Here is a 17,394-nt window from a genome sequence, read left to right on the forward strand (position 1 = left end):
TGGATTATACCCAAGTCTATATATGCAGACCGAAATGTTTTCCTGTTTTAATGTGCAGTGTATTCTGTAATTTATTGAAGTTTACCAAAATAATTTTCCACGCTTTTATTACTACACTCATGTTTATTCTGCTTTGTTTCCATGCCTCTCATACAAAGATTAAACAGGTCTGTGAGTCTTCTCAATGCTTATACACTGAACAGATCAACGGCCAGGTGAGGGGTACTTAGATTTCCAATGTAACCCTCGCTGATGCTTTGGTAGTTTCACCTGCCTTCTGGTGTAGTTGCTTAGAGGGTCTTACCTGATGCCTGCCATTGCTGAAGTCTTCGATCATGTAGCTGTTATTACTTATTGACCTTTGCTGGGTTTTTTTAAGCTTTTTATTTTATATTGTAATATAGCCAATTAACAGTGTTGTAATAGTTTAGAGTGGACAGCAAAGGAACTCAGCCATACATATACATGTATCTATTCCCTGCCAACCTTTATTGGGTTTTTAGACATTCAGCACCTCTGTTCAGCAGGTCCTCAAAACTAATGTGCTGCAGTGTTTCATAATTTGCAGGTGGTCTCTGTTTATTTTTGGCCTCGCCATGTGGCTGATAGGATCTTAATTCTCTGAGCAGAGATTGAACCCGGGCCCTTGCCAGTGAAAACTCAGGGCCCTAACCACTGGATCATCAGAGAGTTCCCTAGGTGCTGTTAACTAAGAGATTCAGCAGAGAGCTAGGGGTCACGTGACCGCAGCCATTTGACTTTATACCCTGAAGCTCTCCCCCCATCTGTTGTTGTTGTTATTCAGTGGCTCGGTCGCGTCTGACTCTTTGCAACCCCGAGAACTGCAGCACACCAGGCTTCCCTGTCCTTCACTGTCTCCCAGAGTCTGCTCAAACTCATGTCCATTGGGTCAGTGATGCCATCCAACCATCTCATCCTCCTCTGTTGCCCTCTTCTCCTCCTGCCCTCAGTCTTTCCCAGCATCAGGGTCTTTCCAGTAAGTCAGCTCTTTGCATCAGATGGCCAAAGTGTTGGAGCTTCGACTTCACCACCAGTCCTTCCAATGAATATTCAGGGTTGACTTCCTTTAGGAGTGACTTACCTGGTCTCCTTGTAGTCCAAGGTACTCTCAAAAGTCTTCTCCAATGCCACAATTCAAAGCATCAGTTCTTCGACATTCACCCTTCTTTATGGTCCAGCTCTCACGTCCATACATAGCTACTGAAAAAACCATAGCTTTGACTATACGGATGTTTGGCAGCAAAGTGATGTCTCTGCTTTTTAATATGCTTTCTAGGTGTGTCGTAGCTTTTCTTCCAAGGAGCAAGCGTCTTTTAATTTCATGGCTGCAGTCATTGTCTGCAGTGATCTTGGAGCCCAGGAAAATAAAGTCTGTAGAATAGGAATGATACATTCCCTGGGGATTTGAGGTTTAAATTCAATGATGTGTATGAAATGCAAAATTCTTCATAGATGTGAACTGTTGCTGCCCACTGCTTCATCACTGATCTCCCCTCTTAACTCTTCCAGGAGCTAGGTTGAGTGCTAATTATTAGCAAATCGGCTAACGTTTGCTATCATTGATTAACAGTCATGGTGTCTCAGCTCTTTAAGGGTGCTTTATACAAGCTTTCAAATTGCCATGAACTTGCCCTGAACTCCCACAAGGACGCCACAGAGGTGATGCTGGAGGCTGCCAGCTGCCAGGGCGGGGTGCCTGAGAGCCTCATGTCAGATGCTCGGCGGAGAACACTCTGGAGACGTGAACTGAGCTTGGTGTTTATCGTCACTGGAAGATCTTGAACTTTAGTACAAAGGCTTCTGTAATTTTTAGACTTCAGTCCTGAATTTCAGAAATGTAATGCTCTCCCCAGAGCTGTAATTTCCTTGTCCTCAAATTGAGAGTTCTAAAAATTCACATTTTGCTCTTAAGGCACACCCGTGTGGATCCCAGCTGTGAGATCACGGTGCTGTCAATTCAGAGTTTCCTCGGTGACCAAAGAGCCTCCTCAGAAAGTGTCTTCCAGTCACTGTGATTATGCTCATCTTATTTATGTTCACTCACTCAGAGAACGAGATGTTTTTTCAAAAACCGATACACCCTGCGGTTTTAAAAATCATGCTAAGAGATTATTTACTGATTGGTTGGACGGTACAGAGGAAGAAGGACTGAAGTTGGCTGGAAGGAAGACAGAGATGAGAAGGAAAAGGGAATGGAGGGAAGACAGCAGGAGCGTCTCATGTGCAAGGCTCTTGGACACTCTATGTTATTTAATTTTGAGAAAGGAAGGCGTATCCAGCCCAGGGGTAGTAGTCTCGCTGTCTTGAGCTCCTGGGCTCCTGTATCCTCCTGATGGAACTTTGGGTCCTGTGCACCCTCTCCTGGCTCTGTGCTCACTGGAGCCTCTGAGGTTTCATCATCAAGGTCCCCTCCTCCATCCACAGCCCCAGCACCTTAACCGTCCTCCCTGTGTTCTTGCTTCTCTGGTCTCCAGGTTTCTCTGCCTCCTGAGGGGCAGTTCTTCAGCCTACCTCGTCCAGAGTTTCTCTTTCCCAAGAGGCAAAGGCTGTCCTCATTTTCATCTCCTCTCCTTCCCGGCATGGAGATTCCCTCTGCGTCCGTGGTTCAGTAACCACATTAGGCATTAGGCATTGCCGCCCTAAGTCCCCTCCCGGGTTGCAGACTTACGTGCTCGCCCACCGGCACCTTGACTCTGCATCCACACCAGGCCGCTGCCCTCACACACACACACACACAGCCCTGCCGGGGAGCAGCACCTCCATTTGCCCTTCTCCTTTTTTTCTTCTCACGGAGCAGGTGCTAAATGATAGCATCTCCCTGTGATCCTTTGTCAGTGTGACAGTCCCATGTATTGTTTCATTTATTTCATCCTTTCATTTAATAAATATTTATCAAGCTTCTCTACTAGACTCTGCAAAGAATACAAGAATGATAAATGAGATGAGATCTCAGGAAACATATGACCTAATGATGACGATTAAAAAAAAACTTTACAGAATGCCTGTAGTATGCTTCCAGGCTCCAAGAGCAGACCATCAAGCTACAGCCGCTGCCCTGGCTAACTGACCCCTCACCCCTGTGGGTCACTGTGAGGGGGTACCCCTTTTCCTAGGACAGGCTCCCGCCTACTGTGTAACTGCAGCACATCCAAGGTACTCGTTTTCTCTCTCCCAGAAATTCACAATCTTCAGGAAGTCTTCCCTAGACATCCCACAGCAGGCTACCAACCATGCTAGTCCTTCTGGTTCTTCTAAAGGAAGTAAGCACTGGCATGGGGACCCCCTCTAAACAAGGCATCCCACAGAGAGCGGACTGTGTGTGTCCCACGTGTGCCCTTAGACCAGAGTTCTTCAGTAGCAGCGCTGCTGACATTCGGGTCTGGACCGTCTTTGTCATAGTGCTCTCCTGGGCTTTATAAGGGTATTTGGGGCTTCCCAGGTGGAACTAGTGGTAAAGAACCCACCTGCCATGGCAAGGGATGTGGGTTCAATCCCTGGGTCAGGGAGATCCTCTGGAGGAGGGCACGGCACCTCACTCTAAGTGGGATTCTTGCGTGGAGAATCGCATGGACAGAGGAGCCTGGCGGGCTGCAGTCCATGGAGGCTCAGAGTCAGACACGACTGAAGTGACTTCACAGCTATAGCAGCAGCCTCCCTGGCGTCCGCCCATTAGACAGAGCAGCCCTCCCCACTCCCCCAGTTGTGACAAGCCAGTGTCCCTGTCAGACGTCCCTGGGGCCAGAGTCACCCCTGGTTGAGCACCGCTGACCTAGACTGAAGCCTGCAGAAGGGCGGGGTCACCTCCCGCTCAGGCCGCGGAGGGCGCTCGTGGTATTGTCGGGGTTCGTCCCTTTCAACTTCCCCGATGACCTTGAACTTCACCAGCTGTTACAAAGGCAATGAGTAGAGGCATAGATCTCAAGTGACATTCTGAAAAAAGTTTTTGATCTCTGTAGTAAGGAATTTAGAACCAGTCTCTCTCTTTAAGTATCCACATGGAAATAGGATGTTCTGTGTATATGTTTTCGTATTCAGCAGTAGGATAAATCCACTCCGGGAAGGATTTCTCTGTCATTTCACTGTCATTTCCTTCGCACTTTCAGTACCATCAAGAGGACCAGCTCTTCCGAACGGGTGTCTCCTGGCGGTCGAAGGGAAAGCTATGGGGATTCCAAAGGAAACCGGAACCGCACGGGATCCACCAGCAGTTCTTCCAGTGGCAAAAAGAACAGTGAAAGGTAAGGGGCGTCTTCCTGCCGGTTCCTGCTGTTCTGATGTCGTGTGACCTCTCTTCCCCAGAGGTGAATCCGAAGGCCCGCTTGTGTGCACATAAACTAGGGGCCCTCTGTGGCACGTGCGCCTTCTCTGGACATCACTGTGGGCGCGTCCGACAGCTCCTGGTCACAGCTCACCCCAGTTACCAGCCAGGTGGAAAACTGTGACTTCGACTCCCTATCCATGCAGAAGGCGTTCTTGAGAACTTGCTTAGTACCAACTCCATGGAATTTGGGAAGCTTCTGAATTGATAAAGTGTGGGACACTGTATTTCTAATACTCTCAGCTGCCTTTTTTTTGCCTTTTTTCTGGCTGCCCTGGGTCTTCATTGCTGTCCACGGGCTTTCTCTAGTTGCAGAGCATGGTCTCCAGAGCACAAGGGCCCAGTTGTCACAGCATGCAGGCTTAGCTGCCTAGTGGCATTGAATCTGTGTCCCCTGCTTTGAACCAGGGATCGAACCCATGTCCCCTGCATTGGAAGGCGGATTCTTAACCACTGGACCACCGGGAAAGTCCCTCTCAGCTGCCATTTTAAAATTAACTTAGTGGCTTAAGTTTGTCAACAATATTTTCTACAACAGACTGGGTAAAAAGTTGTAATTGCATGATTTGTCAGAAATTACTTTTAATATCAAGCTAACACCAGAAATAGGAACCACTTTCTGGTTTCATAAGTCTTTTTCTTTGAGGTTGGTTTATAATGGATTATAATAACTCCTTGTTAAACTAATAGTAACATTTTATTAGTGAGAGCTAATCTGGGGCATTTTAACAGCTTGTTTTACGTCTAAGAATGTATTGTGTATATGAGAACAGTTTCTCTGTGTATATCTACTCAACATACTTTATTCTCTCTTTTTAAACATTGTGCTTTAAATTTTATTCTCTGTTGAGCAAAGCTTACGAAGGGATTTCAGCTTCACAGGCTAACCATGTTTTGGTTTTTGTTTTTTTACCAAATGTTCATGTAAGGAGAAGGCTTAGTCATAAAGCAGTGGACTCCAACCCACAGGCTGTAAAAGTTCCAAGTTTGTAAGTCCACTCTGATTCAGTCCTGTAAAGGAAACTTAAGCTCTTTTTTGGTTTTGTTCCTAAAAGATATGTTTTTTATGAAGAGATGCAGGCACGTCTCATGTCTCTAGCAGGTCAAATCCACAGCCAATTAACAATCTCAAAACCACTGACATGGGGCTGTCTTCTAATTTAGACTATTAGGACTTCTTATCAGAAGATTATGCTAATTGGGTGATAATACCTTGGAAATAAGGCCAAGTGGTTACAACAGCAGCAGAGCATGAATAAGTGGGAGATGCAGGGTGGCCTTTAGGCTTCTCTGAATTTAGGGTAAGCTTGGAAGTTGACCTGAGATGTCGAGATCTAGGCAGTTCTTAAAAACTTGGCTCCTTCTCTGCACATCTGATTTGTATTAAGAATTTCCAGAAAGAATCTGCATTGTGCAAACTCCAGATCTGTTGTATCTTTTAAATCCTATGTCTTTGCTCAGTGTGCTGGGTAAATATTTCCATGAAAGATATTTACAAAGGGTGTTATTTTTTTTAATGCCAGGAAATTTCGATTTGGAAATGAAGGACTGGGAAAATTTACTAATCATTTTCTAAAAATAATTCAGGCAACTGAACATTGGCCATTTAAACATAAGTTCTTTGTCTTACTAGATCCCAAGAATAGTTGAGGCCCATGTAGTGCTGAAGACTTGAGAGTCACTTGGACTGCAAGGAGATCAAACTAGTTAATCCTAAAGGAAATCAACCCTAAATATTCATTGGAAGGACTGATGTTGAAACTAAAGCTCCAATACTTTGGCCACCTGATTCAAAGGGCCAACTCCTGGAAAAGACCCTGATGCTGGGAAAGATTGAGGGCAGGAGGAGAAGGGGACAGCAGAGGATGGATGCTTTGATAGCCTCACTGACTGAATGGACGTGAATCTGAGCAAACTCCAGGAGACAGTGAAGGACAGGGAAGCCCGGTGTGCTGCAGTCCAGGGGGTCACAGAGTCAGACACAACTGAGCACCTCAACACCACCACCACCACATGTAGTGCGGAACTGGTTGAGTTGCACCTAAGGAGTATCAGAGAGAGAGTTCCTGCCTTCTGTGGGTCATTGCTGGTACTGGCAGACACCTTCAGGGACCCGCGGAAATGATGGCAGCAGTAACTCAGACAGAAGGAAGAAGCAGCTAAAAACAATAGAGGTGAAGGTCAAGCCGGTGCATCCGTCACTGCCTGTCCACTTCCCTTCATCCTTCCGTTCCATCCCCCATCAAGAGCTCCTCTCTTGAGTTACCTGGAACTTGTACCAAACCAGAGCTGGAGTCTCATGGACCAGTGCCCAGTCTCCAGGGCTTAAAGCAGGCAAAGAAAGGGATGGAAGGTGCAATTCCGCTTTTAAACATTATGGTCCTCAGTAGTCTAAGATAGCACGACCTCTTGCGCATCACACACAAATATTTGTCCACGATCTTATCTTTTAACCCATTGTCCATGCATGATTACTATACATAGCAAGATGTAATGGAAAGGACACAGGTTCTGGAGTAAAAGAAAAATCTGGGTTTGTGAACAAACTTGGCCACTTCACTTCTCTGAGCCTCAGCTTTTCCCCCTCTGTGAATGAACGGTTTTATATCTTAATGCCCTTGAATCTTCTCAGAGAGCTAACTGGTAGGAAAACATTCAGCATAGCACTTGGCACTCAGTAGCGGCAGCTGTTGTGAATCAAGACCTGTGCAGAGTAGGAGAAAATATGGTTCATGAGGCTTTCCAAAATTCTGAACTTGATTTTCCTCGATTGTAAGGTGAAGGTGGTGGATGCCGTCTGACGTTGTTAGTCTTTTTTTGGTCTAACACATACTAACTTATATCCACAGGACACTCTTATGAGTACAACCTGGATTTTGGCAAATTCTAATTGGCTACGGAGACATAAAGTATTATACAGTCGCCCCAGGATGTCCAAGGGCTGTTGGTTCCAGGACCCCACCCCTACTCCCATCCCCAAATCCACGGATGCTCAAGTCCTTCAGTTAGTGGTTCCGCATCCACAGATTCAGCCAACCATGGATTTTTATGCTTGTGTTTGATTCCTTGATGCAGATACAGAGGAATGACCGTATATTCTCATGGTTGTTAATGTCACATCAGAACGAGCTGGTGTGCAGACGCTGAGACCCCAGGAAAGCTCATCAGAACGTGAGTGAGTGAGGGTGACCTTAGAGCTGTGACTTTGGGTCTGTCCTGATTCACAGAAGGAAGTCATTCACACCGGGCCATGCTTGAACTTGTATCAGTCCCAAACTATTTGCTATAAAGCTCTCAACTGCCACACACCATATGCAAAGCTGTCTTAGCACATCTGGCACTTTTGTGAAAATGAGAAAGAGGCTCCTTTCAGCATTCATGTGTCTCTGTAATAATAATCACAACAAATATAAAGCCATTTCCTATCAATTGTATAGATCTTACTGTCAAACATAAAGTAATAGTGTTTTGAGGTCCTAAACATTTACATTTTCTAAGATACACTAATTTATTGAATAATCATCATGTTTTATGTTCAAAGCAACTGTCTCCCTGGTAGTTTCCGTCTCCTTGCTCATGTATCTCATTTTCTTTGGAAATGGTCACGAGAGTCAACAGTCTCTCTTGTGACACTTTAGATTTTTATCTTAGAATAGTTAACATTTTAAAATATTTTCCTTGCAGTGAGCCACAGAATTTTAACAGCACTTATTAATCTTTGCCCTGACAAAATTTTCATAGGAACAAAAGCAATATACAGCAATGTAATATTTACCGCATGTATTATTGATGGTATATTGTGAATATTAACAATTATTTATATAGTGATCTGTGTCATAATGAAGTACTTATTCAATTTAAATAGGGACTTGACAGTAACATTCTGATAAACAATCTGTACTATCTAATGTAGCCAGTAGACTAATCCAAGAAAAGGGTTTTGTTTTGTTTTGTTTTTTAATAAGTGTTTCATATCAGACAGAAAAACAGCTACTGTTTAGAATGTACAGTTAATGTTGCCAGATTGATAAAATGTTTCAATTATCCAACTGGTTCCCCCATTGTCATTTTGAGGGGAATAAGATATATCAACTTTGTAAGCAAGACCTTTGGTCTCCGTCAGAAAGTTGTTGCAGTGTGAGCTGATTTTGTCCAGGTAAGAAATGTGACGGCCACCTGCTGGAAACCATGTTGTAACACACAAACTGCCCATCTTTGGGGTCAACAAACGTGAAAAAAGCTTCAAAATTACGAGGACGTCTCCCGCATGAAGACTTGCCCCTGGGTGCCCTTTAGTGTTGCGTCGCTGGCTGCTTTATCCCGGCTGCGAGGTCAGAACTGTGAGCAGGACATTCAGCTCCATCCTCCTTGAAACGTCAGCCTTCAGTGAGGAAGGCTTTTTTTTTTTTACTGAAGTATAGTTGATTTACAATGTTGTGTTAGTTTCCGTGGCACAGCAAAGTGATTCAGTTATATATATATATGTAGACAATACCCACTCTAACGGCAGAAAATGAAGATGAACTAAAGAGCCTCTAGATGAGAGTGAAAGAGGAAAGTGAAAAAGCTGGCTTGAAACTCAACACTAAAAAAAAAAGTTCGTGGCATCCAGTTCCATCACTTCATGGCAAATAGAAAGAGAAAAAGTGGAAACAGTGACAGATCTTATTTTCTTGGGCTCCAAAATCACTGTGCACGGTGACTGCAGCCATGAAATTAAAAGGTGCTTGTTCCTTGGAAGGAAAGCTAATGTTTTAAAAAGCAGAGATGTCGCTTTGCTGACAAAGGTCCATGTAGTCAAAGCTATATGGTTTTTCCAGTAGTTATGTATGGATATGAGAGTTGGACCATAAAGAAAGCTGAGTGCTGAAGAATTGATGCTTGTGAACTGTGGTGCTGGAGGAGACTCTTAAGAGTCCCTTGGAGAGCACGGAGGTCAAACCAGTCAATCCTAAAGGAAATCAACCCTGAATATTCATTGGAAGGACTGTTGGTGAAGCCGAAGCTCCATTACTTTGGCCATCTGATGGGAAGAGCCAACTCATTGGAAAAGACCCTGATGCTGGGAACGACTGAAGGCCAAAGAACAAGGGGGCAGCAGAAGATGAGATAGATAGCATCACTGACTCAATGGACGTTAATTTGAGCAAACTCCAGGAGATAGTGGAGGATAGAGGAGCCTGGCATGCTGCAGTCCATAGGGTCACAAAGGGGCAGACACGACTTAGTGAAGGAACAACAACCACAAATATATAAGTATAATAATATATGTGTTATTTTCCATTATGGTTTATTACAGGATTTATTACTATTGAATGTAATTCCCTGTGCTATACAGTAGGTCCTTGTTGGTTATCCATTCTGTGTTTAATAGTTTGTATCTGCTAATTGCAGACTCCCAGTCTATCCCTTCCCTACCCTGTTCCCCTTGGCAACCACAAGCCTGTTCTCTATGTCTGTGAGTTTGTTTCTTTTTCATGGATAAGTTCAGTTGGCATCATATTTTAGATTCCACATATAAGTGATATCATTTGTCTTTCTCTGTTTGACTTACTTCATTTAGTATGATCATCTCTGGGTCCATCCCTATTGCTGCAAATGGCATTGTTTCATTCTTCTGTGTGACTGAGTAGTATTCCATTGTGTATACGCACACGCGCGAACACACCTTCTTTATCCATTCACCTGCTGATGGATGTTTAGGTTGCTTCCACGTCTTGGCTGTTGTGAATAGTGCTACTATGAACACGGGGGTACATTATCTTTTTGAATTACACTTTTGTCCAAATATATGCCCAGGAGTGGGACTGCTGGGTCATATAATAGCTCTGTTTTAGTTTTTTAAGGAACCTCCATGCTGTTTTCCATAGCGGCTCCACAGTTTACATTCCTACTGACAGTGTAGGAGGGTTCCCTTTCCTCCATACTAGCGGAGACAGTCTTTTTGGATGACACCTGGAGGTCCTTATTTGTTGTTTAGTCGCTCAGTCGTGTCCAACTCTCCGTGACCCCAGGGACTGCAGCACGCCGGGCCTCCCTGTCCTCACCATCTTCCACGTTTGCTCAAACCCACGTCCATCGAGTCGGTGATGCCATCCGACCGTCTCATCCTCTGTCAGCCCTTCTCCTCCTGCCCTCAACCTTTCCCAGCATCATGGTATTCTCCAACGAGCCGGCTCTTTGCATCAGGTGGCCAAAGTACTGGAGCTTCAGCTTCAGCATCAGTCCTTCCAGTGAATATTCAGAGTTGAGTACCTTTAGGATTGGCTGGTTGGATCTCCTTGCTGTTCAAGGGACTCTCAAGAGTCTTCTCCAGCACCACAGTTCAAAAGCATCAATTCCTTGGCACTCAGCTTTCTTTATGGTCCAACTCTCACATCCATACACGACTACTGGAAAAGCCATAGCTTTGACTGGATGGGTGTCTGTCAGCAAAGTGATGTCTCTGCTTTTTAATTCACTGTCTAGGTTTGTCACAGCTTTTCTTCCAATGAACAAACATCTTTTAATTTCATGGCTGCAGTCACTGTCCTCACTGACTTTGAAGCCCAAGAAAATGAAGTCTGTCAGAGGTCCTTAAGGCTCAGCTTTGCTTAGCTTTTCCTTGAGCATCACTGATAGTAGGATCTAAATCTTAATCTTAGGCCTGGGTTCAAGTCCTTCATCCACTGGCTGCCCACCCTCTCTGGTGCCCTGATATCCTCACCTGCCAACCCTGGCTCCCACTTCCCCCAGCAGGATTTATTTTCCTTTGTGAAGTAATTTATTATTACACAAGGTAACCTGTGTTTTGGGATATCCAAATATATGAAAAAGAGGAAAGGAAAGCCGTCTAGTCGTGGCAGTCAGAGGACTCGCAGCTGCCTCTTTATTGTGTTTCCATCCAGACTTTGTTTCTAGGGTGTTGTGTAGTGTATAATTTCTGCATAAATCATATTGTTCTTCATACACTTTGTAACCCTCTTTTTCATTTGCTGTGTAAGCATGCCTTTGTCTCAGGAAATATACTCTTACAACGTTTTCTCAGATGAGGACCATCATTTACCTAAACGAATGCACTTTAATTGGGCATTTGGGAACCAGGAAGACTTTTCTAGTTGTCAGACCCAGCCCAGCATCTAGAACAAGGCCCAGTATACAGTAGGTGCTCGGTTGATTAGTTGTGTCTCTTTGTGGCCCTATGGACTGTAGCTCACCAGGCTCCTCTGCCCATGGAATTTTCCAGGCATGAATACCGGTGGGGAGTGCCATTTCCTTCTCCAGGGGATCTTCTCAACCCAGGGATCAAACCCCATCACTTACGTCTTCTGCATTGGCAGGAGGATTCTTTACCACTAACACCACCTGAGAAGCCCTAGTAGGTACAGTAGGTACCCAATAAGTATTTGTTGAATGTATCTTTTTTACCCTAGTCAATATAACAGGAAGAATTTAGGCTTAAGGAACGTCATGGCCGTAACCAAATTTTAATCCCAGCTCTGCCACTTTTGTTCTGTGGCTGTGAACTAGTTACTTAATCTCACTGAGGTTCCTTTCAGCACCAGTGAAAACTAGCACCTACCTACCTACCGCCCAGGGCTGCTTTGAGGGTTAAACAGGATGGTGTACGTCGGTAGCATCCTTTGCATGGGGCTTGCCAACACTGGGACTCCATAGGTGATAGTCACTACTGTTATTTGCCTTCTCCATTCTAGCATTTGGGCTGATGTTTGCATAGCTTTGCTCACCCCAGTCCTCAGTCCTGAGTGCCTCTCTTCTTCAGGACATTGTAGAATTCTCCAACTCCCATTAGAGACTTCACAGAAATTCTGTCACCTTATTCAGTCACTTTCCCAGCACCGCTTGACTCACTGAGCCCCTGCTATGTGCAGGACACAGCGTGAGGCAAGGCAGGAAGTGGAAAGGAGCAGTCCATGAAGACGCATGCTCACTACAAACACGGGTGACACCCGCGCATGAAAAGGGTCAATGACCTCCATTTCCAAAGGTCGCTCACCCACACCAGGGAGGCAAAGGACAGCCGACTCAATAGAAAAGTAGGTAAAAGGTATGAGCAGAGGCAGTTCACAGAGAAAGAAGTACAAATAGCCGATTAATTAAGGAAAAGGTGTTCAGACTCCGTCTTCATTAAAGTGATGCAAATCTAAGTAAGAAGACAGCAGAAAAATCTTTTTATTGTATTATAAAATCAAAGAGCCCAAAACCGAACAAATGCACAGCTCCGTGAGTGACTGCTTCTAACACTTAGTACATGGAGGTTTTCCCTTGTGCTAAGTGATGTATGTGTATGTCGGGAGACCTGGCAGGAAGAGGAGAACTCCAGCCAATTCCGCAAGACCCAACTCAGGATGCCCTTCTCTTGGAAGCCTGCCTGGGCACCCCAATCTGAGTTAGCCGCCCTCCAGACGGCTTTGTTCCTGCCCATTAACTTTATGGACTTCCCTGGTGGCTCAGATGGTGAAGAATCCTCCTACTGTGCAGAAGATGTGGGTTCGATACCTGAGTTAGGAAGATCCCCTGGAGAAGGAAATGGTAACTCACTGCAATATTCTTGCCTGGGAAATCCCATGGATAGAGAAGCCTGGCGGGCCACAGGCCTTGGGGTGGCAAAGAGTCAGACACAACTCAGCGACTAACACACACATTGACTTTGTAACTCCCCATCCCCTGCCAGGGGCAACACCTACACCCTCCCCCCTGCTACACCTTTAAGCTTTGGGAGGGCAGAGCTGGGTCATTTTTTTTCTTCTTTGTATCCGTAGCACTTTGCACAGGTCTGGCACACAGTAAGTGCTCAACAAACATTCACTGAATGAATGAAAAAACGTTACCCATATACTTAATTGTTAAAACTATGATCATTTAAGAACTATGCAAATAGCACCACCTATTGGTGGATGATTTTAACACTACATTTTGGCTTCTGAAACACCTCTGGAAATGAGGTGACTTAAATGAATCTTTTTTTTTTTTTTTTTTAATGAAACGATTGTTTCAGTCTTTAAGCCAAGGGGTCATTTACCTTTTAACAAATATTAAAATTCATAAGCACTGATATTCTTTATTTAGTTTCAGTTTTAAGGCTGTTAGGTGAGCAGCTCACCTAACATGTAGGTTATTGTCGGTGAAATTAGAAGGAAGAGGGAAGATATTAATTAATAGCCACATGTTAAGTAATTTGTTACATGTTATATTTGATCCTGCAGATACCCTGTGCCTCACAGTGGTTTTGGTCCTGTTTTATAGATGAATCTAAAGTTTGTGGAGGTGAAGTGATTTGCCCAAATAAAACACGAATCCAGCTGACTTCAAAATCTTTGCTGCTTCTTCCATGTTAAACTGGAAGTATTGGTTGGAGATGTCTATGAAGCAGTAGTTTTTGACTCCAGAAGTGACTTCTAAATATTTTAAATCAGTAGTTCCTGAATGAGCCTACTTGTATTATAGTTAAAAGCTGCTTACTTAGGGCAGTATATAAAAGAATCATCATTTACGTAGCAGAGTATTTTGACTTCCAACAGGGATTATATTCCATCAAGTGAAATCATTTTCAGAAGGAGTCATGGTACGTGTGCTGGGAGGTACCATTTTTATAGATGAGTAAGTTTCAGGGAAAAAAAGTTTGACTTTGGAACAGTGTCCTCCTCGACTAGGACTTCTTAATCATTTTCTGAAGCAAGCATGTCTCCTCAGAAGCATCTGGCCCGTATCAGTGCTCCCAAATCCCCGTCTCCCAGAGTGCCCTGTTACACAGGCCACCCATGTGGCAGAGACCTGCTCTCAGGACTTTGGGGTAAATTAGTAACAGATACGAAAATGCTAGGGCTTTCCTGGTGTCTCAGATGGTAAAGAATTTGCCTGCCAATGCAGGAGACCTGGCTTCAGTCCCTGAGTCGGGAAGATCCCCTGGAGAAGGAAATGGCAACCCACTCCAGTATACTTGCCTGGAGAATTCCATGGACAGAAGAGCCTGGCGGGCAACAGTCCATGGGGTCGCAAAGAGCTGGACACGACTGAGTGACTAACGCTTTCACTTTCACAAACATGCAAAGTGCAGATCCCACCACAGGGCAAGAGTTTGGGGAATATGCATTGCATCCGAGTCTGAACGAATTCTTGGCTGGACTCTCCTCCCCCAACACACACCCAGCCCGCGGTGCGGCATCTGAGTTATAGCAGATGAAGGGGGAAACAGCCGCTTGTGACAGCCCCCGGTGCCCAAAGTCCACACTGAACATTTCCGGGTATTTGATGCCACATGACTTGGTCCTGGGCGGTTATAGCCGCTTCGTGGGTGTGAACTCACAGCTTCCAGTGGGAGCTTTTCCTTGTACCCACTGTCTGGTCTCCTCTCGCTGCCTCCAGATCCAGCTACTGGTCTGGGGAAGGCTCCAGGCAACGTTACCTCCCCCGTGACCCCCAGGTACTGCTTACACTTACAGGAGTCCTTCGGAGAGTCTCCTGAACTGTCCCGCCCTAGGGAGAGTACAGCCAAGCTTTTTCAGCAGATCGCCTTCCTGCCAAAAAAAACAACCGCACCGGATGGCACTGGTGTTCATTTAGGAGCCATTGGCCCCGGCCGCCTAACGCCGGACCAGCCAAGAGATGAGGGTCTGCCTGCCAGGATGGAGATCCTTCCTCTCCTCTGGGCTCACTTCCGTCCTGCACCTCCGTCAGTGCTGACTCCGGACTTGGATGGGGAGGAAGGGAGCCTCACTCTGCTCCCAGAGTTTATCCACCCTCCATCCCACCAGCCCCACGCCACCCCTGGGGACCAGGCCCTGGTCGCGGAGGCGGTGTGAGGTCACCCACTTCAGTTTTCCCTGGAGCTCACAGTGAGGAGTGGATGACCAGGGACAGACTACACAACACCTCGAGAGGTGGTCGTCTCTTGGTCCAAGTGGGTTCACAGCCCGGGCGTGTTTCCAGCGTGCTGGGTCTGAAGCGCTATTTGAGGAGCTCACTCTCAGCTCTCCTGATGCTGAGTTGAGGATCGGACAGGTGATGGGCGCCCGACTCCCGTGAGCTGATGTTGACTGGGGCAACAGCGTCTTTAACTTCGGATCACCATCATCATGTGTTCTGTGGGTTTTCCCTTCTGTCTGCGATTGGGGAGATTCATTGTCCTTTTATAGCTTTGTATTTATTAGACAGGCACTCGTGACTGGAATAGGCCCTTTCTCTGGCCTCTTGCCTTTCAGGAGTGTGGTGCATTGGCAGGCATCATGGATTCTAAAGTAAATATATTAATAGTATATTTTTCTATAGAAACTTAACTTTCTAAAATAGTGAAACATAGCAGCAATATGTTTCCTAAATATAGCTTGTGTCAGTCATTCAGTCGTGTCCGACTCTTTGTGATCCCATGGACTGTAGCCCACCAGGCTCCTCTGTCCATGGAATTCTCCAGGCAAGAATACTGGAGGGGGTTGCCATGTCCTCCTCCAGGAGATCTTCCTAGGGATCCAATCAGGGTCTCTTGCATTGCAGGCAGATTCTTTACCATCTGAGCCACCAGGGAAGCCTGGTACCCAAAGGGTAGCCCATAGTTTAGTGCAGGATTTGAAGAACTCTGAGCACTTCAGTACCTGATGCTTCTCAGTGACCTTCAGCTGATAACACTCAGGCTGCCTTTTTCTGATCTTTTAACAGAGATCTTTTATCCGTCTTCTTACGGCGCTTCAGCATCAGAATTCCACTAACCTCCCTACATTTGGAGTTCACATTCCCCTATGAATGTTCTCTAAGAGAAACATAATCCGTAATTGCTCTTTTCTATCTCTTGGGAAGATTCTGGGTTGCTTATATCTGTCTCACGGACTTGGCATCTTTCTACTTCTGTGATCAAAGTCATGATGGGAAAAAAAAATAGCTTTCCTGTCTTCTAATTCCCTGCCTAGCTTCCCTAACTAGCGGATGTGCTTTGTAGTGATCTGTTTTAGCTTTTCCTCTATGTCCTTGCCCTGCCGTCAGTCTGATAAGATATAAAATTTGGAGTTAAGACTTGTTCTTCCACTTAAAAAAATCACAAGAGTGTCACTTCCCCCAATAACGAGAACAAGCCAGGTAAGTCCACCATGGAGCCAAGGTCACCAAGTGATGCGATGAACTCCAACCCCAAAAGTGACAGGCCCCTCTTAGGAGGGACTGTGACCACTGCTGAAATCTTTGCAGAGCTGAAGGAAGAGAAGGAATGGGAGGAAGAGGAGGAAAGGAGCTGAATGCTTCTAGAATCCTGCGAGGCCGGGTGTGGACCGGCATGGGTGGACTCTCGGGAGCCCCAGGCTCGAGGTGAACCTTCATGCACGCGTACACACACACACACACACACACACACACACACACACACACACCGGCATGGGTGGACTCTCGGGAGCCCCAGGCTCGAGGTGAACCTTCATGCACGCGTACACACACACACACACACACACACACACACACGTTCTTCCCACAAAGCCAGGGTTACACACACACACACACACACACACACACACACACACACACACACACACGTTCTTCCCACAAAGCCAGGGTTACACACACACACACACACACACACACACGTTCTTCCCACAAAGCCAGGGAATGGGAGAGTCCTGAAGCCACCCTCTCAGAGCCCAGGCGCGGTAATTGCTGAAGGGTGCTCCACACTGGGCCTTTCATGGGAACCAGGTGCTATTCAGCTGCCCTGGAAGAGGGACGGGGACCCTGAGAGGGGCCCTGGTGGGGCGGGGCGGGGTTTGGTGAAGGCTGAGCACCAGCTGGGAGGACGGCGGGGAGCGTCATTCATCCGGCAGCACTGGCTACTTCGGGGAGTGGGGTGGGGCAGCGGGGGCCAAGGCCGCTGAGGCATGCCCCCGCCCCCCCCCGCCCAGTAGCCCACCCAGCCAGACGCAGATCCGCAGGGCCAGCCAGAGTCAGAGGCAGGGAGGGCTCCAGACCCTACCAGCTTCCAGTCAGCAGCTGAAGACTGTTACAGGCCCCGGGTCACAGCTGTGAACAGCAATCCCTGCCCTTCTGGGCTTCCCTCCTGATGGGGAGAGACACAATAATGA

The 17,394-nt window shown here is 46.1% G+C and overlaps 1 protein-coding gene across 6 annotated transcripts in view; it reads left to right on the forward strand.

The window, feature by feature from the left end:
* EML1 (EMAP like 1) overlaps window positions 1-17,394 on the forward strand; it is a 192,849-nt gene that overhangs the window by 138,906 nt on the left and 36,549 nt on the right. For all 6 annotated transcript variants that reach the window (XM_043489494.1, XM_043489498.1, XM_043489492.1 and 3 more), the window contains exon 4: window positions 4,125-4,259. In XM_043489494.1, coding sequence (XP_043345429.1) covers window positions 4,125-4,259 — 135 coding nt within the window. The remainder of the gene's footprint in view (window positions 1-4,124; window positions 4,260-17,394) is intronic.

This window comes from Cervus canadensis, chromosome 17 (genome assembly GCF_019320065.1).
Source record: "Cervus canadensis isolate Bull #8, Minnesota chromosome 17, ASM1932006v1, whole genome shotgun sequence".
Classification (NCBI taxonomy): Eukaryota; Metazoa; Chordata; class Mammalia; order Artiodactyla; family Cervidae; genus Cervus; species Cervus canadensis.